General features: G+C 43.7%; 1 protein-coding gene across 1 annotated transcript in view; it reads left to right on the top strand.

Moving 5' to 3' along the window:
* Positions 1-26,952, top strand: part of LOC146185042 (uncharacterized) — a 98,699-nt gene that overhangs the window by 59,826 nt on the left and 11,921 nt on the right. Inside the window, exons 2-3 of the mRNA XM_084605465.1 lie at positions 16,502-16,852; positions 22,034-22,348. Of these exons, the coding sequence (XP_084461591.1) occupies positions 16,502-16,852; positions 22,034-22,348 (666 nt within the window). The remainder of the gene's footprint in view (positions 1-16,501; positions 16,853-22,033; positions 22,349-26,952) is intronic.

The following is a 26,952-nucleotide window of genomic DNA, read 5'->3' as shown; positions in this document are numbered from 1 at the left end:
GCTTTCGCATAATCAATAAAGCAGAAGTAAATGGGTTTCTGGAACTCTCTTGCTTTTTCCATGATCCAGCGAAGGTTGGCAATTTGGTCTCTAGTTCCTCTGCCCTTGCGAAACCCAGCTTGCACGTCCGGAAGCTCCCGATCCACATACTGCTGCAGCCTACCTTGCAGGATTTTTAACATCACCTTGCTAGCATGCGAAATAAGCGCGATCGTGCGGTAGTTGGAACAATCTTTGGCACTGCCTTTCTTTGGAATGGGGATGTAAACTAACCTCCTCCAATCCTGTGGCCACTGCAGGGTTGTCCAAATCTTTTGACATAATGTATGCAGTGTGTTAACAGCGTCGTGGTTGAGGTTTTGAAGCAACTCAGCTGGAATACCATCAATTCCGCTAGCTTTGTTCTTAGCAAGGCTGGCTAAGGCCCATTCTACTTCACTCTTCAGGATGCCCGGCTCGAGATCAGTAATCACAACCGTCCTATGTTGGGTTTGCACATCCGGGTCCTTCTTGTACAGTTCTTCTGTGTATTCCTGCCACCTCTTCTTTATCTCTGAGGCTTCAGTGAGGTCCTTGCCTCGTTTGTCCTTTATCACGCCCAGCTTAGCACAGAATCTTCCTTTGATATCTTTGATTGTCTTATACAGAGCCCTTGTGTTCCTTAATTGGCTGTTGTCCTCAACTGCTTGACACTGTATGTTCAGGAAGGCATTCTTATCTCTCCTTGCTATTTTCTGAAAATCCGCATTGAGAACCTTGTATCTTTCTCTTTCCCCCATACCTTTTGCCATCCTCCTTTCCTCAGCTATTTGCAAAGCCTCTTCAGATAACCAGTTTGCTTTTTTGCATTTCTTTTGCTGTGGAACTACCTTAGTAGCAACTTCTTGTATTATATCACGAACATCAGTCCACGTCTCTTCGGGCTCTTTGTCTTCTAGATCTAATTCTTGAAATCGATTCCTCACTTCCACAGCATATTCTAATGGAATCTGATCCAAATCATACCTGAAAGGCCTTCTAGTTTTCTGCGTTTTCCTCAATCGAAGCTTAATTTTGGCAACAAGAAGCTGATGATCGGTGCCACAATCGGCCCCAGGCCTTGTTTTTACTGCTTGTATAGCGCTTCTCCATCTCTGCCGGCAAATAATATAATCGATCTGATTCCTGTACAGACCGTCCGGTGAAATCCATGTGTACAAGCGCCTCTTGTGCTGTTGAAAATGAGTATTCGCTATGGTCAGGTTGTTTTCTTGACAGAACTCTACTAGCCTCTGCCCAGCTTCATTTGGCTCACCAAGACCGAACTTGCCTGTAATTCCGGATATTTCTTCACTCCCGACCTTAGCATTCCAGTCTCCTATGAGAAAAACGACGTCTGATGATGGGGTGCGGTCTAAAAGGCATTGTAGGTCCGCATAAAATCTCTCAACGTCAGCTTCTTCAGCAGCAGTAGTCGGTGCATAGACTTGGATAACTGTTATGTTGAAAGGGTGACCTTGGATCCGAAGTGAAATCATTCGGTCGTTTTTGGGGTTGTACCCTAGCACTGCTTTGCCCATTCTTCTGTTTACTATGAGAGCGACCCCATTCCTTCTCTTGGATTCGTGCCCACAATAAAAGACATAATGGTCGCCGGAGTTAAATTCTCCCATTCCGGTCCACTTGAGCTCGCTGATACCCAAGATATCAATGTTCAATCTGTCCATTTCTCGCTTGACGATATCCAGTTTACCTTGCGTCATAGATCTTACATTCCATGTTGCTATGTGATATATCTCCTTGCAACATCGGACTTTCCGGTCGCTTCCCGACACATCCACAACTGAGTGTCCTTTTGGCTTTAGCCCAGCCGCTTCATTCGTCCTGGAGCTACTAGGAATCGCCCTTTGTTCATCCCCAGTAACATGTGGGACGCCTTCCAACCTGGGGGGCTCATCTTCCGGCGCCATATCGATAATGGTATTGTGACTGGCCATAGGGTTTTCTTGGCAGGAAATACTGGAGTGGGTTGCCATTACCTTCTCCAGTGAATCACATTTTGTCAGAACTCTCTGCCGTGACCTGTCTATCTTGGGTGGCCCTACACAGCAGAGCTCACGACTTCATCGAGTTTCGCAAGCCCCTCCGCCACGACAAGGCAGTGATCCATGAAGGGGAGGGCTGAGATATACTGACCTTAATTATGTCACACGTATGTGAAAGCATCTGTTGCTTTAACCCAGTGCCGTTCCGTTTTGCGTGAGAATGCTGATTCCCTAGCTGTGGGATGGAATCCCTGCCGCAGTAGAATCATTTAGGCGGGGGCGACATGCAAATTCATCTCTGCTCTGTGAGGTGCCAGCGCACTCAAGGACCTCTAAGCGGGTTGAAATTAACCCAGAGCCCTCCACTATTGCATCCTTCATAGCCAGTTCATGCCTCGCTTCGGAAAGTTTAAACCCACCGGCCACTTCGCAAGAACGAAGGAATAAAGAACAGCATTCACTAGTGACATGAAGCGAACACATTGGTAATAACGATAGCTAGACGATTAGCAACAGAACTTCATTACCGCCATTAAGTAGAGCTGACCTGTCCCTGTTGAAACGCATTTGTTTATACAGTAGTGCTTCAGATGCAGTCTGAAATACTAGCCAGGAGAAGAATAACTGGGTAGGACAAAGATCTGTTTCACTCTGAAAATCATGGGGACATACTCATGACTACAAAACCCTGCTTCACTTAATAAAGTTTCGGTCGGCGTGTATCGCATATTTCATATGGAAACATAAAGTTACACTGATTTTCTAGAAACACTTAGGTGTATAATAAGTTTCGCATAACTTTTTGCACAAAACTTTCCTTGCAGTCTTCTTGATGGTTGGCTTATTCGTATATTTCAGACATATCGTTTATGCTTGTGACTTTTTCTGAGATTTATCAAGAGGTGCAAATGTTATTTATAAATCTCGGTTTAAGTTCAATAATTAGATTTTTCAGACCATGCATCTACAGACTTGACAAGAACGTCTATGAATCTTCAAAAAACCAACAGCACTAAGTATTCTTCCGCATCATTAATCCCCCACTGTAAACAAAAGAAACTGGTGCTTATTCACGTGTCTTGAGGCTTTATGTTCTTTGACGCCTCAATGTCCTTATGAGTAGTGATTTGCCTGTATAGTATCTCGTCGTCGGCTTCGTGCAGTTAGACTAGTTTACTATGGCGTTTTCCTTTTATCGCCGAGCGGGTCCACAGCATCATACCTTTCGAGGGTCTACTTGTGTTTGTGCACTGTTTTCAAGGCACCTGTGAAACCTCAATTTTTCAAATAGTTCTCAAAACCGCCTTATGTTATCATTACCTATTCTAGTATATAGGTTTGCTATTGATGCCCATCTTTCTTAACAGCACCCCCTCCCCTTTCGTTTTATATTCTTTCAATTTAAAATTAACGCAGAAATTAGGGCTGCTCATGCCAGCCGCATGATATTTGTTTATGGAGTTCTGTTTAGCTTCTGGTCTGTGGCGCCATTAAGCAAAACGAGCTTCGCGCGCACGAAGCAGGGATGTCTTTCTGAGAAAGGCACCACGACACGAGATAAAAAAGAAAACTGAAAACATTCCCCACTCTACCACGCTCACGCAAGCAGAGAGAAAAGACGGCTAATACGCTTTCACGGGCACGGCTCACTCCCTAGCATGCCTTCCGGCGCAGTGGAATGCGGCATTCGGGTATGCGCGTGGTTCCAGCATCTTTCGAAAAAAAAAAAAGCCATATAGAGGGGCATGCTTCAAAATTTCTTCATTCTTATCTGTCCATGTGAACCTCGCTTTTCTTTTTCATTGTGATTTTGTTCCTGTCATGAAATCCTACAACTCTGTCGTCAGCAGTTGCCTCCACTTTTAGTGAGGACAGCCTCTTTCATGAAGGTAAACAAACAGCTCCGCTCTCTGCGAGCGGTTGAAGCATGCGAGATGTGGCGAAAATATTGGAGGTACGCAATGTGCCTACAAATGTACAGACTTTGTGCCAAGTTTTGTAGTGCGTTATTAGCCGGCCGAAAGGCAGAAACGTTTGGTTCGTGTGGAAAAAAAGTGTCAGTGAAATTCCCACGATTCATTTTCGCCATTTGGTAATCCTAACGAAATTTATGTCTATGCGGTGACTGTACTGGAAACATTTTATTTCACACAAAGCATATTCAAGTAATCGCGTAATGATTTTACTGGCAAACGACTGCTTGTGCAGACTAGTAGCCACCATTCGTTTATTACGCAATAGAATGTTACGATTGGGATGGAGCGCATTTGGCAAGCACTCGCAGATTATGACTAGCAGCTTACCGGTATCGCTCAAGAGGAAAGTATACAACAGTTGCATCTTGCCTGTACTCACCTATGGGGCTGAAACGTGGAGGCTAACCAAGAGAGTTCTACTTAAGTTGAGGACAACCCAGAGGGCTATGGAACAAAAAATGGTAGGGGTAACATTAAGAGATAGAAAGCGTGCAGAGTGGGTCAGAGAAATAACTCAAGTTACCGACATTTTAGTAGAAATTAAGAAGAAGAAATGGACATGGGCAGGACATGTAGTGCAAAGAGAAGATAACCGATGGTCGCTGAGGGTAACAAACTGGATTCCAAGGGAAGGAAAGCGTAGCAGGGGGCGGCAGAAAGTTAGGTGGGCGGATGAGATTAAGAAGTTCGCAGGGGTCAAGTGGATGCAGCTAGCACAGAACCGGGTTAAGTGGAGAAATATGGGAGAGGCCTTCGCCCTGCAGTGGGTATAATCAGGCTGATGATGATGATGATGATGATGATGATGATGATGATGACGATGATGATGATGATGATGATGATGATGAGAACAGAGCATAGCAAGCCAAAACTAGCTTCCTCAATTTATGTAAACAAGAAGTGCTGAATTAAGAAATAGAAAAATGTTCTTTATGTCACGGCACGCATTTAAACGCGCATTATATACGGCTTGAATAAAAGATTGTTCTTACAAAATAAATATGACAATCACTAATACATTATTTTAGAAAGCATAACGAATAGCAAGCAATCGGGAATCTAGGACGAGAAGAAAGTTATTGAGCAAAGACACAAGCACTGAACGCTATGCCGCAAAAAGCATATTGAACAGCATTCCAAGTAAATTATGGACTTATGACTACCGCATGAGAGACGGCCACGACACTACACCTGACGCACGTATTCAGAAACACATAACTGAAAGGAAGCACAGCTAGACACGCAACAGGTGTGGAAGCTACTGTAAGGGCACAAAAAGCCATGTGAGCCAAAGTTTACATTCAAGAGTCAAACTTCAAGAAAGACGCCACGACGTCCTCACATATATCTTGCTTATAAAAGTTATATTTCACTTGAAAGGATGTAACGGGTTCCTTGAAATATTAGTCTTGCTCACGCGTACATAAGGTTTTGAAGACAGTTCGCATCCGTAACCAAAATGGAGAATGTCCTGTCTACGCAAGACGTAGCGTAATACAATAGCATGCCAGCAAAGACGCCAATAAAAGCACGTGTTAGAAAATGACGCCTTTCCAAGCCGTAAAAGAACCTCCGATGCTCGTCATGGGCAGTGTAAGTGTACTATATGAGTAGGTGAGCAATCCAATGATGCGCATGAGCTACGAGGTACGCCACTACCACGGAGGGCTTGAGATTAATTTCAAGAGTGCCAAATTGGGTCCAGTGACTCAGTAACACATGCTGACGACAATATTGTAGTGACGTCTCAGGCGAACGGCGTGGACTTTTGAAGACTGCAGCCCATGATGTGACACAGGAACAAGAAGGAAGGAAACGAACACTACTCTTCTTCCTTGGGCTGAGTTATTTTTGGGATTTTTTTTTTTTACCGGTAGCCACGCACAGTTAGTCATTCTGGACAAAAATGAAACAAGTTTCCAAAAAGTTTCAGCTCCGCGCACTGCAGCATTGCCGACAGCTGTTTCGCTTCACCACTATCAGAGTCCCTAGGCAGTGAAGCTTGCTTTACAAAAGGACTTCAACAATTGCGCGTTTATTAAAGGTGATTTATTTATAGGTTACTTTCTCTGCAAATTACAGTGGCTTCATGTTTTCATAATTGACTCTTTTCAGGGCAGGAAATATTAGCAGAATGTGTGGTATGTTAGGTGCAGCATACAATAACGTGGATTCACAAGACGTTCATGGGCATATATATCTAAGACGCTGAAGCGTGCATTCATCGCTTCGTCTTTAACTTCTGGCCAGAAGAGTCAAAACGTCCGGAGAAGTCAAAGAAAAAAAAAAACGATAGAGACAGTTAAAGCTGCTTAGGTGTTGCAATGTGAATAAATTACGGCACCGCAGCCGAGGTTTGTCTTCGAACGTGCCCGCCTTTGAACAGGCAGTATAGGCCCCTCGATGCCGCATGTCTGCACCTTGCTGGTGATTTTAATGCGAAGGCATTTCTTGGCTCACGAGTGGCGTTATCACGGTGTGTCACCAGAGCATGTCATCATGAATTGGCACTTAACAAAACTGTTTCCACCCCAGGAATAAAACCACCATGCTTCCATTTCCCATCCGAGCACGGTAACCACTACCCTACTCCCTGTTCCTGAGAACGTTTTGCTTGTCTAGTGCAAGGATGCTGGAAGGCGTTGAGGGAAATAATAAAACATTGGAAATAAAAATAATAAGTGATGAAATATAAATTCAAGAATAAATTATAAAAAGTTTAAAAACTAAAAATAGAAAACTCAGATAAAAATGACGATGCGTATAGTGGCGTAACAATCGCAGCAACAGTGTTCATGCTTTTGGGCTTCTCCAGTGGAGGTTCTGCAATTTTTTTTTATCGCATCGCCTTGGTACCTCGCATACGAAGCTCTTCGCCAGCGTGTCGACGGCCACAGTGAAGACTCGCATGATAAACCTCGCTCTTGGACGGTGAAACTTAGGCATTTTTCACCACAACATGCGAAGCTCTTTTTGCACGGCGCGCCTCGTCTTTGTGTGCGTACTAGCGGGAACGCACGCTCACAGATTCAGTCAATGTAGACTGTCCGGTTTACACGTGTGTAATCACGCGTGAATGCGAGTAAAAATTCAGAATCACGCACGTAGAGGTTTCCCTTGGCGCGTGCCACTACTTCCTTCAATAAAATTCCGGTGGGGGTAGTTAGTGCATTATTCCTAAGGTAAATTGAAGCGCAAACGAAAGACGATCCTTGTGGATCGTCTTTCGTTTGCGCTTCAATTTACCTTAGGACTACTTCCTTCACACGCATGCTTCGATGGGCCGCATCTCTCCCTTTTCGCCCGCTGGCTTCACGACGGCGAGGTTTTCGTACCACGAATGAGATCAACAAACACCGACAGCTTTTAAAAAACAAGTTTTTAGGTATTATTAATTTTATTTCTTGTCCATCTCGTGTCTTACTTATAACGACTGGAAAATTAGAGGTCCTTGTCAGTCCTCAATATGTAATTTGTTATTTCTGTTTTTCAAGCTTCCCCTATATCCAGAGCACCTCGTGCTACGTGTGAAATTGCACAAAAGCTTTTATTATGTGTTTAGTTTTGTCATCTGCATTATTTTTCTTGAGTAGTTGCTTGTGCACAGGAGAACTTTAATTTTTTAACGTTATTTTTGCAATCATAAAATTGCGTACACAGCACATATTCTCATTTCTGGAGAGGGTAACTTCTACGGTGACCACTATGTTATAGAAGGACTGGTAAATAGCTTTTCGCGCTGTCACGAGAGGCAAATGCAGTTATGCCTTCTTTCTAGCTAATGCTCCGCGACGGCTAATTCATGTTCTGCCTGAAGTAGTTATCCTTCTGGCGCCGAAATCTGTCCTTTATGGCAGAAAGCCAAGAGAAATCGCTCTTTGATTACTGAGTTGTATCGCGCCTAAGCTACCAATCGGCTGAGTCACCGGGCTGGGTCACGTGCTCGCGAAACATTTTGGCGAGTCATCTACATTCGGCAGGCAGCTGACAAGTGCAGCAACCAGACAATTCGTGTCGTCCGTTTGTGAGCTAGCTTTCGTGCGCGCACTTCATTCAGGCACCCTCTCGACTCGTCAAGTTCCGGCCGCGACCACGTTTCTTCGCCCCGGAGGGGAGGCATCTTCTTCAGCGATGCGTGGAAAGAGGGGAGCTCTCGTGCAATGCCGACCCCGCGCCGAATCGTAGACTCCGGAAGGAAAGCCGGCGCGGTTGGCGGGAATAGAAGGAACCCTGAAGAGATATAACGAGAAGCTCGCGTCGCTGGCAGCCGACGTTCCCTACAGTTCACAGAAATGGGGAAGCTCAAAGAAACGGCAGGACAAGAAGGGGAGATCCCCCAATTGTTCGCCACCACCCTGCTGCCGAAGTTCTTCAATCACTAGCATAGAGCCTCCCGGATGTAGTACGCAGTGTCGTACAAGACCGCTGCACATGCCTCGGTGTGTGCCGCGTCTTCTCTTTCCTGGCTCTTGGAGACTCCTGCAGCAGTGCTGAAGAGCTCAAATTTGGAGATTAAGGTAGAGGCATGCTCTGAGATCTGTGCTGAAGTTTTCGTAAGAATTATTTGCTGCTCGAGACGTATTAGTTTTGTAATTAGTAAAACAATATTCTCGAGCATCAGAAAAAAATATATATTTCTGCTTGCAAGTTTGCTCACAGTGCATATAAACGAAATCGAAACCTTCGGTATACGAGCCAGTGCTTAAATAAATGCTGTGCATGGCTCTGCTTCCTTCTTTTTACCTTCTTTCCGGGCCCCACTCATTTATTTTTTTCATACCGTTTAGTGCGAGAGTGTTATGTTTTCTCTTCGCATTCATTCGCTTATAAAAGGCACCCTGGAGCCTTACAACTCATCTCGTGTTACAGCCGCATCGCGCTTGTAAACATTTACAAAAGAAACGAGAAATATGGGAAGGCCTGTTCACGAGCAAAGAAAGGGCGTCTATCTGCAAGAATTATTATCCGCAAAGTAACTACCTCATTACACTTGCAAGGCAAGGTGGCCGGGTGCAGTGCAGCCTCGAGTTCAGTACGTTCGCCCGGCCTAAAAGGCCACAAAAAATGAGCAAAGCTACGCGACAAAAGAGAAAACGTGCCGCCCAAAATCATAACGCTGTTTGCCAGAAGACCCGCGTTTTTACGCTCTGGTGGGTCCTCGTCGTAATTCGCCATTTATATTCACAAATTCTGGGAAGCAAACGCAAGCGAACAACTAGACGCATGAACGAAGAACAAGAAGAACAAAGAGCGGGGTCGTCCAATGGAGAAGCCCGTATGCATAGAAGTAAAAAAGGCATGTGTAAAGAAAGGAAGGAAGTTGGTTCAGCCAACGTAAAAGTGAACGCATCGTACTCCGCCGTCGTATCCAGGCTTCCCGGCTCCACCTTCGAGTCTGCGCCGTTTTATTCCAGCTGCAAATGAAGATCCATGCAGGCACTCGGTCGAGCCCGGCCGTAATTCGTGTTTTCTAGAAGGAGGAAAGTGCACCACTCTGACGTTCGGCAAGGGTCAGCGAAAAGAACGAAAATTAGCCCTTCAGTAAACTTTGCTTGGCGGTGCATTTTCTTGCCTGAGTAAAAGAAACAGTGAACAGAAAAGAAGCGCAGATTTCGCAACAGCGGCCGAAGATTTGTTGCTAGTGACGAAAGGGGGATTCGAGGCGAGAGTTGGTTTCGGTTACAGGTGACTTAAGGACGCTACTTCGCCTGGTCGTTTCGTTCTTCAAACCACTCGCCAATAGTTTGAAGACGTTAAGTCACGCTTCGGAAAGTTTCTGTTGTATTCAAAGTCGTCCAGGGATCGCGGCATAACTAATATTTTTATTTATTACAAGCATTGTTCCGAGTTTCAGTCATTACTTCTCGTAACGGTTAATAGCATCTCCAGTATTTCATCTGGAATTGACCACTCTTATTTCAGCAGCAGTGAATCTTTGCAGAGCCGTACCGTTCTTTTTATCGACTCAGAAAATCCACGTTTCACAGGTGGTGAATCACTTTAAAAACGCGTTAAACTTGTTGCGTCGAGCATTACCTGGGTGTTTCGATCTGAATAACCAAAAATAATAAAATCACGCAAGATGTAGTTTTAACCAAACGATATTAATATCCTTGACGTGCACACCACAGGTAGATAGCTAGTGAGTAGGAATCACAGTATCATAGAAGAAAACAAGAAAGTCTATAGGACAGGGCTGTAGTGAGTCTATGGTACTGTTATATTCAGTAACACGACTGCGCATTGTGAGGTAATTTTCTATCTTAAACGCCTCTGCAGTATGGGATGTTCCACATACCCGCCAAATGCCATCTGCTAGCGTAGCGGTTTTTTTTTTTTTTTTTTTTTATCGCTCTCAACCCCGGCTTAGTGCATTTCAGTCTCTCCACTACGTGGGAAGGTCCTGGTGCGAATCCATCCATAACCTTCACAAGGAAGAGTTGCGTTCTGGCTTGCGTGACGTTCTTTTTCGCGCGGAATTTGAAGAAACTGATGAAGATTCATTTTCATGGTTTACATTTAGCTACAAACAAAAATATTAATCTACCTTTCGAGAAATCTTTGCCAATAATGGAACGTCGATTATTGGTGTCCATCATGGTGGTTACGCCACTGTCCAGGTAGTTCTGTGATTAAGAAGAAAATATTTGGATATAACTTCAGTCTTCACGGGTGCTCCGCATTTATTCAGAATATCCGTACGAAATTTCTCCCTGAAGAAGAATTAATTCCTTGGTTAAGCATTTCTCGTTACCTAAAAAAGGGGCTAAATATAGGATCAAATATATTGTCGCGAACTATTTAAATCGTTATTTGTTCTTTTTCGACAGCCGCTGGCATGCGGTGTTATCATTGTGATTCTAGCGCGCGGATCGATTCTGTACTCTGTGTTTTATAATAATAATAATTGGTTCACAGGAAGGGAAATGTGCAGTATTTGTCACGCGTACTTTTGTGGATACCTCAACTACGCCGTAAGGAAAGAGATAAAGGTGGAAATGAAAACAGAAAGGGTGAAAGAGGAGCCGTAGTGGAGGGCTACGGAGTAATTTTATGCTCGGTACAGCGAGACGAAGCTTCATACATTTGTTTGCCCCACGAGATGCGTCGAGACGTATCGTGAAAATTTCAGTAGCTCGCGTGTGTTTCTACGATGTTCCAGGTCATGCTAGTCACCGTTTGCGGCTTTATCTAGATCTTTTCTCTCCGACTTTAAATTCAGTGCTGACAAGTGAAACTGGCATTCTCAGTTCGATTGTTGCTATCCCCGCCGCCTATTGCTTAATTCGTTTGCGGGTGCAAGTCAGCCCAATAAAGAGTTGATTCCAGTGCTATTACGCCTGTCTCCTCTTTTGGTGCCTACGACCTTGTCACCACTACGTGAAAATATGCTGAGCAATTTCGATGAATCTGATTTGTTCAAAATAGTAAAATATAGAAAAACAAACCTCGTGTGCTGTGTAACGGGTCAGTACAGTAATACAAAATACTACGGCTGCTGACAATAGTCCCTTACAACCAACTGTAGTTGTTTTTTCTTTAGTTTTATCCTGCTACAAACTACGCCTTCGTACATCACGCAGACTCTGTTCACTCTTCATGAGTCAAAAAACCTTTGGAGGGACACTTAAGCTCCACAATTAGAGGATCAAGACGCTAGGGCATTAATGGCTCCTATCTGCAGCTCCCCTTGTGGGTCCTCGTTTCCGTACTTGAAGGGTGCTATTCGCTTAACGACTAGTCCTTCCTTAATTTGTACGTTCATTATTGCACCCATACTAATTAGCATACAGTGGTAGGTAACCGCTTTTTGTGAGAGACCGCCCGACAAAGATATAGAAACACTGTTTAACTAGGGTCGTACGAATGTGCTTGGTTGGCTTAAGGATAGTGTTTCTGAATCAGGATCCCAGGGTCTCGGAGAGTTTGATTCCTTGTCATCCTTTCATCCCAAAGGAGCTAGCTGCGAACTCGGCCAGTCATGTGGTCTCGTGACGTCGCCTGCCAAGTACGAACTGTCAGAGGCATGCCCGCTACTTTTCGCTCACAGCGCCGACAACGACAGATTTGCTGGAGAGTGGGACCTTAACGCTGCCGCGATAAAATGTAAATGATTGGCACTTGTGCCACTTTGCCTGTCACAGACTTTGTAGCCCCCAACACACCATCATTTCAGAGCCAACAGAAAACTTTTATTTAACAGCACAGGACACGCCTGAGCCCGCGCAAGTTGCTCACTTCCGAGCTTCATGTGCATTCATAAAAGGCATTCAGGCACACATCTGAAGTAAACGCACATAAAAGTGCAATGAGGAAAAAATGAAGACGAATGCACAACAGGAACGCCAAGCCTATCGCGCTCTTTCCTTCATCGTTCATCTTTTCGACATCTGGCTCTAGGTGGTACGCCGAAGAGATGTCACATTTTACACTCTCCTCCTGACCCCAAAGGCTCCTTTGTTGGCTCTATTCCGCCTTAAGAACGCGACCTTCCACGATCTTGCCCCTGTGCAGTCGGCTAAATATCGTTATTTCTTTTTTTTAAAAACACTACGTCTGTTCCAAACAAAACGCATATAAGAACGACATTGGGTAGTGGCTGCATGACGGACCCTTACAAAAGAGCAGAAAAGAGAAAGAAACTGGGCTCATGAATCAACCTGTGAGCTTCGCAAACGGCCGTTAAAAATCAGCCTGTCTGCTTAGCTAGGACACTGCAGGGAAAGCTGAAACAATCCGTCTTTCCCACTTCACAATACAGAGGGTACTCCTCCGCTCCGACTGAATTCCTAGCCAGGCAGCGCGCGCAGATGTGCGCCGACCCAATCGCTGTCTTTAGAAGGAAGTTGGGGTGAAAGGTAACAACGTATGGCTTTCGTAATAAAATGTGCAGTACTAGAAAACATGTAATTAAGTGACGGATTTGTCGCTGCTGTCAGCTCGCTTATGAGATGATAATGCAGCCTCTCACCCAACCCAGAGCAATAACACAGCGATAACATAGCAGTTCTCATAAGTAAATATCAACATTATTGATCATCTGACGATTATTTTAAGTAACTTTTCTTCGCATTAATGACACAGCTTCATTCGGCGAGTACAGCTCTATGTACGACTATATGTACTTTAATTGCTGTTAAATTGGCCACTCATGTCGACAAAAAGACAAAGATAAACCCTACGTCACTTTTTCTCACACTGGGATATCACATTGTAACAGCAAAAAAAAATGGCAATGCATATGTAGGAAATAACATTCGCCGCAAAACTAACGAATAACTGCGTTTTGAAATAAATGCCCCTAAAAAATCAACCGAATTTTCATAAAGTAAAGAATGAAACGGACCAACCCCTGTTTGTTTTTTATACCCACCTAGCTGTCACTTCAATGTGTATTTTTGCAACCCGCCCCAACCATCTTCCCACAGCGCGACCACTGCTTCATAGTCAAAAACCTCGTGTCACGTATCCTGTTACTCGAAGTCGTTCATTCCGCCGCTAACGACATCAAGCACTTCTACCCAAATAGATAAATTCCCAGAGACGCTTCTATTGGTCCGTCTTGTACAATGTCACTTTTGCCGATTTTTTTTTCTATATTTGTTTTTGACTAACTGCATTAGGGCCACGCTTCAGTACTGTTTTCTATGTTCACCCTATTGGTCATTATATATTTAGCCGTTCTTTTTCGCCATTCTTGTTTTGCACATGCAATTTTTTAATGTTATTGCATGTTTATTACTTCGTCCACATTTATTTATTTTATAAATCTGGTGCTTCCTTGTATATGATTCGCCTCTTTTGGCTGTCTTTCTTTTGCGTCTCGTACGGCTGGTTAGGTTGTTTATATTATAGAGCATCTTCGTATTCCGTGCGTTGAACTATCCCCCTGTCTTCTTTTCCCGTTGTATGCTTCCAACAGAGTGCTGAAACTATTGTGAGTAAACATATAGAAACAACGCAAACAACATGTAGAATTAACGCCCGAAAGTGCCGAACCTGGTGCTTTTGTGTCAAAGCCTCGCATAGACAACTCTTTGTCCTGGAGAAGACGCTTTCTTCGCACGGTGCAACCATATCTCTTGGGTAAAGTGTTTTAAAAAATGCGAAAATGTAGCTATTCAAGCTCCCCAGCCATGTAAGCATCGATCGTCGCCCTTTAAACAATTTTCTTCAGCCGAACAAAGACCCCCCCCCCCCCCCCCCTACTCTCACTGTCGGTCCACGTTGAAAAAAATGCCGAAGAGCTTTGTTGGCACTTGCTTCGGCACCGGCTGCATCTTATTACCTGAAGAAGCTCCAGGTCTTAAAAGCAGCCGCCAATAACTCTGGCGGGATGAAAGAAGATATATGATGAAAGCATTTCTCTTTTTTTTTTTTTCGGTGCCTGCTTGGAAGTTAACCTTCTTTGCGAAAACTAAAGCGCATCCTTGTCTGTCTCATCAGATGCGAATATTAGTTTTAGAACGGCTGCTTCAGGACTTTTTTTTTTATTAAATATTGCATCAATTTCAAGTTTCAAATCAAACACTTAGAAATCAAAAGTTTAGAGATATAAAATATTCTATCAGATCTCGGCACAAGAAGATTGTTCTTGAACTTCCTCGCAACCTTAATGAATAAAACATGATATGGTGAATAAAAACTTCACAGTGTATTGTCTCACAGTGTACTGCTCGGTTTTTTAAAGCTGCGGATTATTTAAAGAGCATGGAGGATGCCGTCCGAGAAGCATTTCCCGCTGCTAAATAAAGGTGTAATGCGGGCTGCGATTTTACGAGAAAAATTAAAAAGCCGATGTGTGAGTGCGTTTTTACTGTTATTGCTGTTTTTAATGCTTCACTAAATTCAAAAGGACGTTGAAACATTTAGCAGAACGTTTGGCAATCAGCGTTGACAGTTCCGTGAAATTCATGTTTCCCAACGATATCGACGTTCAGAAACCAAATCACGACTTGTTTACACCATCCTTGCCTTTGCGATTATATAATAGTGCTCCTCAACGCTATCCTTCATGCAGCCAACACTATGAAGCCGTTGTCACTCTATCTTTGTGCTTAGCCGTAGTCACTTCAACAGAAAAAGTCTTGTGAAGCTGTCCGTGGAGTATACCAGGGTGTACGATTTAGCGATTTAGTTTCTTATGAACATACGCGGTAGAACTGGTCCAGATCGCAAAGCAGTGCAGTCCGGCTCAAATAACCTGGAATTTGAGCCAAGCTGTGGCGGTGCGGGCACGCTATAGGCACCCCTTTCTCGTGTTTATGTATACACACCGCTGCATTTGAGCGCAAGTACTGTCCCTTAAATCCACTGTCTGCTTTATATTTTTTCATTCGTTCGCTCCACGGAGGACCTCTAGAGCGCTTTAACCACCCTGCTCATGGCACGTCATTCCTTATTTCCTATTCGTGCTTACCACGTCATGGGATTTGCTCCGTGCGTGGTCTGATCATTATGTTACTGGGCATTCATTCATTCATTCATTCATTCATTCATTCATTCATTCATTCATTCATTCACTCATGTCCAAACGTTCGTTGTGACAAACTTGGGTGAAGATTTGGGGACAGACACTCAAGCTTTGCCTTTAAGTTTGCGACGCGAAAGTGTTAATGGCGCCCTCCTGGGGGTCCACTTGCGGTTCCTCTTTAGTGCACATCCTTTTTGCAACTAGCTTAGTCGATAATATCTTAATTATTTTCCCTCTATTATCTCACACATATTCTTTACCGTGCATTCGTAAGCTACCGCATTACATGAAATACCACCCGATACAAATATGAATCCCCGCATTAACTAAAGCGTGTCCTATAGGGGACAGCATGTCTTACTCGGAATGAAAAGGTTCTAAAAGGCTGCATTTCTATATTACTCTTCCATCTGAAAGGTGAAGCCTGAGTTCGTAGCTCCTGCCAAATCGACCATGCTATATGGTCGCCTACCGTCGCAAAACCCTACGACGGACAGTGCCCGCCAAGTCAGCTGCCAGCTAGCGCCTGCCACAAACATTGTCGTGAGTTTTCACTCCCAGCGCCACGCTCGATTTTCTGGTCTACCTTTGACGTTATCACGCTAAGCAAAAAAAAAAAAAAAAGACGTTGCGGTCATTATGAACCAAGTTCTGGTGCGTCTGGTTAGGATACTTGCCTTTCTCCTGTTGTTCAGGTGTAAATCAGGCAGTCGTGGCATTCCTGAAATCTCAATATGTGGAACTAATGCCTGGCCTGTGAGCTTAATATACTTCATCAATATAGTTCAGCTGGTGCCTAAAAGTTCAGTGCATGGTTCTAACTTCACCAGCGCCTAGAAACGACCAATGCGAAGGCACCGGTGCACTGGGGCATGGGCGCGAAATCAAGCGTAGTCTAACATAGACTTTGTCCCCGTCTCAGCCTGTCATCGCACAAATTACGATGGGCTTACGAGTGACACCGTGCTTTGTAATCACTCAAGCCCAAGCCATCCGCTCATACTGCTCCCACGCTCCCATCTCTGCAGGCGTGCTGGGTGTTGTGGTCACCGAAGTCCGCCTGCTATCGGACAGCAACAAGACGCAGTACGTGCTGCAGGGGGAAGGGGCCACGCTGCTCTGTTTCTTCGTGCTGTCGCCCAGAGAAGAACTGCGCCGCGTGCTATGGTTCAAGGACGGCGCCGAAGTGTACGTGTGGCGCAAGGGGCGCCGGCCGCTGGCGCGAAACCTGTTCGACAAGCGCGTGGACCTGAGCAACCGGTCTCCATCCTTCATCACCATCCTCAGCGCCCACATGTCCATGCAGGGAAACTACACCTGCAAGGTGGAGACGGACTCGGGCACATCTCAGAACGACTTCTTCCTCACCGTCATAGTCGGTAAGTCTCAAACATCCGCACATTGCCGCTTAAACACCAGTTTCGACTCAGCTGACTTTTCCGCAGTCAAGTAATCATATTTATTTCCAGCCAACCTTGTTCAGCGCCATCATAACCAGCCTAACTAGCTTCACTGCCGAACAAAAGGCCCGTTAGCATGCCCTCCACTTTAGCCTGTTTTCTGTCATATGCGGCCATCTTACCACCTTGAAGTGCTTAATTTTATCCACCGACCTTACCCCGCCCTGGTCCCGCTTCTCTTCTTTTGGGATCCATTCCGTTACCATAACGAACCACCAGTAATCTTTCAGTTGCCGCACGTACTCGGTCTATACCTATTTCTTCGTCTTGATTTCGACCACCATATCAGCCATCTTACTCTCCTGCTGACAGCATTGCCCTCCAGTAAACACTTACCCTCCAGCTAATTATCTTAAATGTCGTCCCGTTAACCACCACATTTCCATCCTGCTAACTGCATGCTTGCGTCTTGTGTACCAAAGTCATCTCTGGAAATAACTCTCCGTCCATCTATTTCTGTGCACTGAGTTGGCTTACTCGTCAGCTTAAATGAAAAGACCGGTAAGTTTTCATTTCATGTGTTCGAAACCTGTAGTGTTATTTCAGCACTGCACACCGTGTAAATGTTCAAAGAAAAGGTGGAGCCTCACAGTGTACGTATTTCGATCCCGGCAGTCCCCTGTTGTAGTAAAGTGCAGTAATAGGTTTACCTGGCTGCGAATTTCCCCTCGTCCCTGCTTCCGCAGAAGATACCGGTAGGAAATGAAGTCATCATTCAGTGTCTTTAGCGGACGCCGAATATGAATTCTTGTTAGAAGCTTACATTCAAAGATGTGGTTGCTGCAGGAACCAAATAAGCATTATTGCATGTTATGAGGAGTTTAATGTAGACTTCTGTGTTTAATTTAATTATTTGTGCAGCGGTAGCTGTTAAAGTAACATCTCTCGTTTTTGAGGCGTCGGTATCGGCGTAACGTTCCAATTGAAGCTGGTAACGCTGACTGGTCATTCCGAAATTATATCATACATGACGTCATCATGACAGCGCACCATGCTCATTACCCAGAATATCAATTAATGATTGGTCCAGACTAAACTTCCTGATAACTTCATTGCGCTCCGCACGTAATGGTGGATATAAACGAGTGCATGTAACCCTATGGGTGCAGCACCCTGCGTTTTAAGCCCTTCGACTGGCATCGACACTTGGCGCATGCAAATTGCAGTAATAATCGACCAGTCAATATTTTCTTCCTAGTATTTTATTGCAGCCAAACATACAGCACCTATGATATAATGCTGATATCTCATTACCACTGATAATCATAAATTATAAGTCTTCAAGTATTGTATGTAATATGCTATGCTATTAGATGAGGAACGACTGCAAGAAATAAATATTATTTCTCCGGTATTAGCTGGCGACAGTTTTCTTTTTTCTTTTTTTGCAGTGAAAAGGTGGCTACAGGGTCGGAGTATTCCTAACTGTGTCATTCCACCAACTAGTTGTTCGGCCGCAGGACGGTGATCCAGGCTGTCTGGCGCCAGAGCCGATATGAATCGGCTCTGTCTCAATGGAGCAGCTGGCGCCATCTGTTGAAGCTCGTTGCCACTAGACGTGGCTAGCAAGTTTCTATCATCAAGAAAGCTGTTTTTCCTGGACTTTCGGTGTTTAAAGTTGGCGGCAGAGAAACATGTTTTGAATAGCGAATATTGATAATGTCTTACAGCTTAAGAGAGACCTGAAAATTGCAGGCAAGGACTATATTATTCTGCTTACGAAGAAAGGCGCGTTTCCACTCTATAGATTCTGCTCCACTGCACACAAAAATATACCATTTAGTGCAACACCTGTATTCTTCCAGCAGTACTTCAATGTTAAAATACGCAGCGGCTAGCCTACGAGAAAGTATGTCTAAAACGATTTTTAAAGTGATTAACAGAAAGCATTCCTCCCAGCAAATTCCCAATATATAAGTAGTTACAATTCGAGTAGAAGCGAGAGTCGTCGTAAACTTGCCATATGAGTGGGCATAGCGATGCGGCGATTGTGCTCATAGTGATTATGGGCACAAGAACATAATGCATGAGACCTGGGTACAAAGAGATCCATAATACGACGTAAAAACAGCTTTTATTTACTCGAATAACATTGCTAATTTTGTGCGGCCTGAGCGCCAACAATCGTACAAACTCAACGAACACGAAACAGGCCTATTTGAGACCTTTAAAGAGCGCCAGGACTTATGAGATGAGTAGTGAACCCTCCTTTCTACTTTTCAGGGGTGTTAACAGCAGCAGCGTACCGCAGTAAGAACCTGCAGAGGTTGTGCCACGTCGTCGGCCATTATATACTTTCGAGAAATGTGAATTCTCGTCAACATTGACTTAACATTTCATGACGTGCATGCTGCGAATCATCAGTAAAGTCCTTAAGTAACCTTCATATTCTGCACAAAAATAAATGTTATCCTAAACATGAGTACACTGTACTTCTATACAAATGAAACATAGCTGTTTGCCGTCGCTCCTTCTACCATTACATTTGGGAAACAACACAATAGCGTTTATTTGGTGAACTAGGATGCATCGTGAAGAAAATTATGTAGTTTTTATTTTCTTTTGTAATTGAAGTAATAAGGTGGTTTTTTTTTTTTTTTTCAGAGAACTTTGATTTGTATGTCTGCGCCTACGTACATGGGGTCTCGAGTGGATGTACACCTTTTCTTTTTATTAGCACTTCAATGTAAACATTACAAAAGACTTAACAGAACTTGTTTGGTTCCATAGCCTGCCTGGCTATGGGACCAAACATGTGAAGACAAAAAATTAGGGGGGTTTAAGCATAGCTTGAAGCTAGTGAGAGAGCGAAAGCTGTGAGTGTTGCAGTGAATTTTTTTGCGGACACATGCATTTCATGTGCCGCCGCCACAACGTTCGAACAAACCTACTTTCCTAGCAAATCGCTGCTGTCGTTCGCCTCTACCAACTACCTAGTTATCTGTCTTCTTCTTCTTCTTCTTCTTCTTCTTCTTCTTCTTCTTCTTCTTCTTCTTTTTATTTTTCTTCTTCTGTTTCTTCTTCTTCTTCTTCTTCTTCTTCTTTTTATTTTTCTTCTTCTTCTTTTTCTTTTCCTTCGTCTTCGTCTTCTTTTTTTCCTTCTTCTTCTTCTTCTTCTTCTTCTTCTTCTTCTTCTTCTTCTTCTTCTTCTTCTTCTTCTTCTTCTTCTTCTTCTTCTTCTTCTTCTTCTTCTTCTTCTGCTTCTGCTTCTGCTTCTGCTTCTGCTTTCCTCCTCCAATTCCGGGTCCAGCTCTCGGTCTATAACATGTGACAGTTGCTAGGCAGCAGGGCATACGGCACACGATGCCACGCCGACGGCTTGAAAACCTAACGGAGTGTTGCGTTTACTACAAAAGCCTGTAGTCACATAAGGTGTCATTTGAGAACGGGTCCCGAAGTAGTTCTCTGGGATCACAGTTTATCGGAACCGTTTCACGCATAATGCTTGTGCTTTTGACGAAGCCTTAAATCTGAACAACAAAAAAAGTACCCTACTCACACATATAATCAAGCAAAGTTAGCTGCCGTGGGTGTGTAGCAAGATTTATTCATACATTAATAGCTCAAAACTAATCCAACTGTTGCGTACTGAGTTCATATAATGAATACAACAGCAAAGCGATAAAAAGACATAAAAGGAGAACAGACAATAAACAGCTTCAAGAAATTTAGACAAAACGGCTTGGTGTTATGAAACTGTACATTAAAATCTTCGATACGCGATATGCACATTCTACAAGCAAAATATTAATACAATAACATAATATTATGAAAACAAAGTTTAGCGCCGAATAAAAGCTTATTCAGAGGTTTGAATAAAAAATCTAAACATTAACGTTTCCTGCCGTTGTTACGAAACATGTTTTTGTAGGGGGCATAATGAAAACAAAGATATAACATGATGCTCGTACGTCATCGGGTGATGGGTTCCAGAGTTTAGCGACCGTACAACGAATGAAAATGCTCCATGATTCTTCCTGGTGACAGCGCTCATATTTCATAATAATTCATTTCATGGCTCCACTCTTTTTCATTTTCTTTATTTGACATAAATTAACATATAGGAAGGAAACTCCTGACATTGGTGCCGGTTTCTACAGTTTTCAGGAGGAAAACTTTACGCCAGAGCTTACAGAAAATGACAAAGCACAGCACTAGCAATGTGCTCAGTGCATCATACAAATCACAACGCAACATGTCAGTTGGTGTAACCATTAAAGGATACAAGTGAAAAACTGAATAGCAAGCAGCCTGAAGCATTGACAGCTGCCATTTATGACTTAATGGTTGACAGCAAAAATGCAATTCGGTTCGTTGGCTCTGGTCTAAACACAAGACTTGGCCGATGGTAAACAAACTGGTGAGTTTCAACGCGTCAAGCCTAGTTTACCAAGCGAAAGCTCAGTTTTGCATAGTTTGGCAATGACTAAGTAATGGTGGAGCTACAGCGTGCTCATCAGTAGCTATCCAACGACATACTTCACAATGTACCATGTTTGAATGTAAATTATTTGTAATAATTATATTGCAAATTAAACAACCAAACTATCAGATTGCACTTGCTCTCGCCAGCAGCTATTCATTAAACTACACTAAATATCTTTATCTGCTTGGCTGCTTAACGGAGTACCCAGTTCCGAACCCGAACGCGGAGATCGCGTTTCGATGGAGGAGACACACAATAGCGTTAGTATGCTGTGCGATGTTAATTCACGTTAAAGATCCCCGGGTGCTCGAAATTATTCCGCAGCCCTCCACTACGGCACCTCTTTCGCATTTCTTTTATTCCCGCCTTACTCCCTTCCCTTACAGCGCGATGCAGGTGCCCACCCAGAATGTGACAGATACTACGCTTTTCTTTTCATATAAACCAATTTAACAATATACAAGTTGGTTTTAGGGAAATGAAATGCACAATGTCAACTTGACCTCTACGGGGGTTAACGATCAAAACAGGATAAGCAGTCGATTCCTGAGTGCCCCTGGAGTAGCATAACTTGCGCTCAGAAAGGAAAACAATAATTCGGAAACAGCGATTGTCGTTGTATACGGCATCGAATAAGAGACTTTGCCACATTCGTTTTTCATTGAATGCCGCAGACTCGTGCAAGGAGGACAGCTGGACGACCTTTTCCGACCGCGTGTCATGCACCGAGACCGTGGAGCTGGACTGCGGAGGAATGTTCCCCAAGCCATCACCCGCCTGCGGCGTGTACAACGACCAGACGGGCGTGTACCTGAACACGGTGCCGTTCGACCGGGTCGAGCCTGCGGCTAACTCCACCTACGAGGTGCGGCTCCACCGCGTGTTCCAGGTGCGCGATTGGCTCAGCTTTCGCAATCTAACCTTCCGCTGCCACATCATCGTCCTGGGCACCGACTGGCGCTCCGGCATCTCCCACAAGCTGTTCGGAGGTGAGCCAATACTCTGTTCCTCATGGTGCTGAGCAATACAAAGACGCTCTGTATCCAGTATAGTTACCTATAAATGCTTTCTGACATTCTACTTTTTGAATTGCAACTCACTGGCCTCCATGCGTACTGTATGATCACAATAGTTAACAATTCAGCGACATATTACTGATAACCATCAGCGCCTTTCACTTTACTTGCGGCCAACCTCTTACTGGCCTACGCTTATTCGAAACCAATTAGGATGTTTCAGATTTCAAAATCGAAATATTTTTTTTCTGTAAGTCGTTAGTCACCAGGGCTTTTTTAAAGCGCCTAGAGAATCAATAAATTTCATAGTAGAAGCGAACTGAACGAAATAACAAAATTTATGAGAAATACGGAAGTAAACATCAAGATTTTAAACAAGACATAGGTCCGTAGCAAGCGAAAGTGTTAAAACTGTCCATTAGCAAAGCATTGTAGCCCTTCGTTACAGTGTGAGATTGAAAACTGACACGAAATAAGTGTGATAAAAAGTGGCTAATAAATAAACCTGTTTTTGCAAGAAAGTTTTTAGACAGCTAGAACGGCGTAGAGTAATGCTTCCTTTTTTTCTTTAACGGCAACAAAAATTATTACTTAGAGCCCCTCCATTGCGCTTAGCTTGTTTCCTTTGTCCCATTTCTCATGTTTAAAGATTGTGTAAAAAAAAATTATAATTCAAATATTTCGCATATTTATCTTTTTTCGTTACTTCATTTTTTTTTTTTTTTTTTTTTTTTTTTTTTACCCACGGAAGCCTTATGCGTGAGCAACGCTTGGAGGCATTAAACTGCCGCGGCTCGAAGTGAATTTCGGGCCTTATAGGCGCCTACACGACCGAGGTCTGAAACATCCAAGCGTGCAAACTCAATTCCAGCGCCTTATTTCGTGTTCATAAAGAAATACCAGAAACAACGCCCGATTGCGGATAGGTTCCATTGAAAACTCTGCGCGCTGGCTGACGATTCATGGAGAGAAAAGCGACGAAGCAATTTATCTTTTTTCTTTTTTTGCTCACGTCGTTAGCACGGAAAGTGTGCCACATATAGAGTCCGGCTATCCGCACTTGTGCATTCTGTATTTTTTGTCCTCTCTTCTTTTATTTTATTTTTTTGCTTACGTCAGTTTACAGCTTTTCAGCTGCAAGCAAGGAAAACAGAGGCAGGAGAGGGGTTTTATAAACGTACTGAGCGTGGCCTAAGTACGGCTTTTTCAGAGAAATGCCGGAGGTACTGAGCGCGCAATCAGCAAAAAAAAAAAAAAGTAAGTAGGTACTGTTTGTTTCGGCTTCTCACTAAAACAAAGCGCAAACAACTATATGATAATAAATTGAATATCTATGTCGTAATGCTTTATTTTGTCTGCTTTATTTTCTCTTCCTATTTACGCTGCAATTTATTCACTCGCATTACGTACAACGTAGTAGCGCCTTGGTGATAAATTTGCACGCTAGATTATTTTCTATTAAACGGCATCATTTCCCGCATCGTCAACTTCTCCTTCGCCGCACCTCCTCCACTGCTATGTGACTCGTCCTACTTCGGTGATTTGGGTGATTTAAAAAAGCTGCTTAAGTAACTATCATTTGAGGGGGGGGGGGGGGGGGGTATTTCTGCTCTGTGTAATATCTAGGCCGATCTTTGATGCCCTTATTTGAGGGTTGTTTTGTTGCGAACGCTTTAACGAAGACACATGGGTTTAACAGTGATCACTCTTTAAGTGCAGCTGACGACAGAAATAAAAAAATCTGTGTGTGTTACTACATTTCATCCCAAATATGGATCCCCTTCTCTTGTGACCCTGGCTCCAAGGGAGAATTAGCTCTCCTCCCCTCTGAAGGAAAGACAATCATGAATGGGATCACGGTAAAAAGAGCGCGAAAGGTTGGAAATAAGAAACGTTGGAACGAACGAAGAAGTTACAGTAAATCATTCATTACAAAATTCAAAACGTAAAGGAACCTAGTGCATGCGTTATCGCGCATGTGTCGTCCAGCAATAACAGCAAAACCAGCTCCTTGTGCTTTTAATACGAGCACCTGTAAATGGTATGAAAAGTAGCTGTTTATGTTTGAGCAAATTGTTTTAGCTGAATTCCCATTGGGCAAATAGAGAAGGCGCAGAGACGTTTAAACGGGAGAGTGAACAAATAAGGCTGAGCCTCCCAAGATTCCATGCGCGAAGAGGCACAACAGAAGACTGTTTCCCCAGCGGCGAAGTTTTATTTCGGACAGTGCCCTTCCGTGAAAAAAATCACTTATGCATATTGTTCAGGCTGCGTGTAATGAAAGCACTTGAATGTAACTGTGAGCAGAATACACAACACTTGCATCCAGCATTGTACGCAGCGCGTTAGAAGAAATCCATTACTTCTAATAATCGGTTTTCTTCAGATTTTGTAATCCAGCAATTCCTTATCGTAAGGTATAATGTTTTGGTAATTCAGTTATTTTGCAGTAATTGATACCAGTGAGGCTTTATTTTTCTTTCAGAAAGCAAGCTGAAGCCAGTTTTTATATTGCCGAGAACCCGAACTGGTCCCTCGCTTTGCAATGCGCGCGCGACAATATCCGCCCATGGAAGCCTGAGCGGCCTACATTCGACTATCCCCGTGTACCGCGCTTAGCATTTTTCATTTCACCCCGACGGCACAGCGCAATATCGTGTTTGATGAGCTTGGACTTTGTCCCGACAAAGTGTAGACCACATATAAACGTTACCTGCGTTACCTTAAAAGTCACTAGGATTGGAAGTATTACATAAGGGGTGGGTAACATATTTTAGAATAAATTATGTACACGAGTAAAGTATCTAAAATGCATATGTGTTCTAAAAATGGAGGCTATGTAATTCGAAAATGGGGGTGGGTAAATGAATGAGATAATGTCGTGTGTAAGGCCGCTCCATTTCAAATCTTATATTGTAAATAATAATGTGGCAAATGCAGTAATGCACGCGCGTATCTGGGCACCCTGAAGGGGATCGCAATGCGGGCTGGAAGATTGATTCGTCTGTCAAGACAACAAGCTTCCATCCGGCGTGTACATCGAGATACACTTCAGTGCCCCTGCTGGTGGGCTCACGACGAAACGTGCTGAAGTGCCGAAGCAAACTTCGGAAAACAATTGCAGGGAAAAACTTTCACCGTGTTTACTATAGCATACTAAAGATCAAGCAAGTCGCCCCAGCTTGTTTGCAGCTGCGTATATGCCTGCCGCTATATGCTAATGAAAGAGGGTTGACAAATAACGTAAAATAGTAACTGTTTGCTTCTCTGTGATTTCTCGGTTACTTTTCAGTTGTACAACTGATATTGTTTACATTCTAATTGCAATCGGTTGTTCGTTTTCCCTAACGTGTACAGGACTAGAGCCAGTACTGTTAAGTACAGTCTTACTCCGCCGACACTCTATCAAGAAAAGCTAACAGGCAGTCACGAAGTCACGAAGTCAAACGAACCGCGCTAACAAAAACTTATATACACTCTAATAACTTGTACACTGTAACACTGCATCTGCTAAAGCGCTCACTCCTGCAGCTGTTTAATCCGGCCAAATTACCAATTGACATAAACACATCTTTCGGCAGACAGCAGAATTGTCTGTGCGCTCTCCCGATACCGAAAAGGAGTTGTAACTTGGAAGGTCTTTATTTTCTTCGTTTGTTGATTGCAAAGGAGTTACATTGTCCCCTGTGACCAGCGCCTCACGTGAAACAGGGGTGTCGATGATTCCGCTGAACGTACACATCAGTCCTCGCTCTCACAAAATACTGCTTACGTCAAAGTGCCATGCTATCATGTCGGCTTAGTTGCAGCAAGCTGCTGCTATACATATATAGCTTACCCGTATAAGCAACATGATCAAATTCCTGTTCTTCTTAGACCCTCTCTTCCGTTCCAAACCCGTAACGATTTGATCAGCTAAGTCAGCCACCGTGGACAAGTTCGTGGGAGAAGTTGCTTCCGCTGCAAAACGGTTGTGTAGCGGAAGAAAGCCCCATGTCTCCCCCTCTCGCGGCTGCCAATAACGCTGGGCGAAGCGCGAAACAGTGACGGGGCCGCTTTCCCACATCGATTGAGGGCGATGTGGTCGATGCGAACTAAGGGTGGATCGATGCGAGCAATGAAGCCGACCGCAAAGTGGAACTGCGCCGCTCTACCGCGACGTTGTGGCCTCAACTGAAATCAACCGGAGGAAATGAAGGAAGGAAGCTCTCGAAGCAGCCGGGTAGCCAAGCTTGGAAAACAAAATGCTGTAGGAGCAAAGGCACAGAGAGGAAACCGGGATGGTTTGGCGTGGGGATAAGCTCTTCTCAATTAGATTCATGGACAGCAGAAAGCAAGCGGCAGAGATTTGCATTTGCTTGTTGGTCACTTAGACGCTTCGCAAAAGGGGCACTGGAAGAGAATTTCACGCATGTTTTTGGTTTTAATAACAACCAGTTTTAGGTTATTTATATATATATATATATATATATATATATATATATATATATATATATTTACGTTATTCCGGCAGTAAATGGCGAATTCGTTGCCGAAAACATTGAATATGAGAATATTCCCGCCTCGAAATAAAACTA

This window comes from Amblyomma maculatum, chromosome 6 (assembly GCF_055883805.1).
Source record: "Amblyomma maculatum isolate TAMU_Amacu chromosome 6, ASM5588380v1, whole genome shotgun sequence".
Taxonomy (NCBI): Eukaryota; Metazoa; Arthropoda; class Arachnida; order Ixodida; family Ixodidae; genus Amblyomma; species Amblyomma maculatum.
The sequence above is the reverse complement of the archived record's forward strand: the minus strand, read 5'-3'. Positions and strand labels throughout refer to the sequence as shown.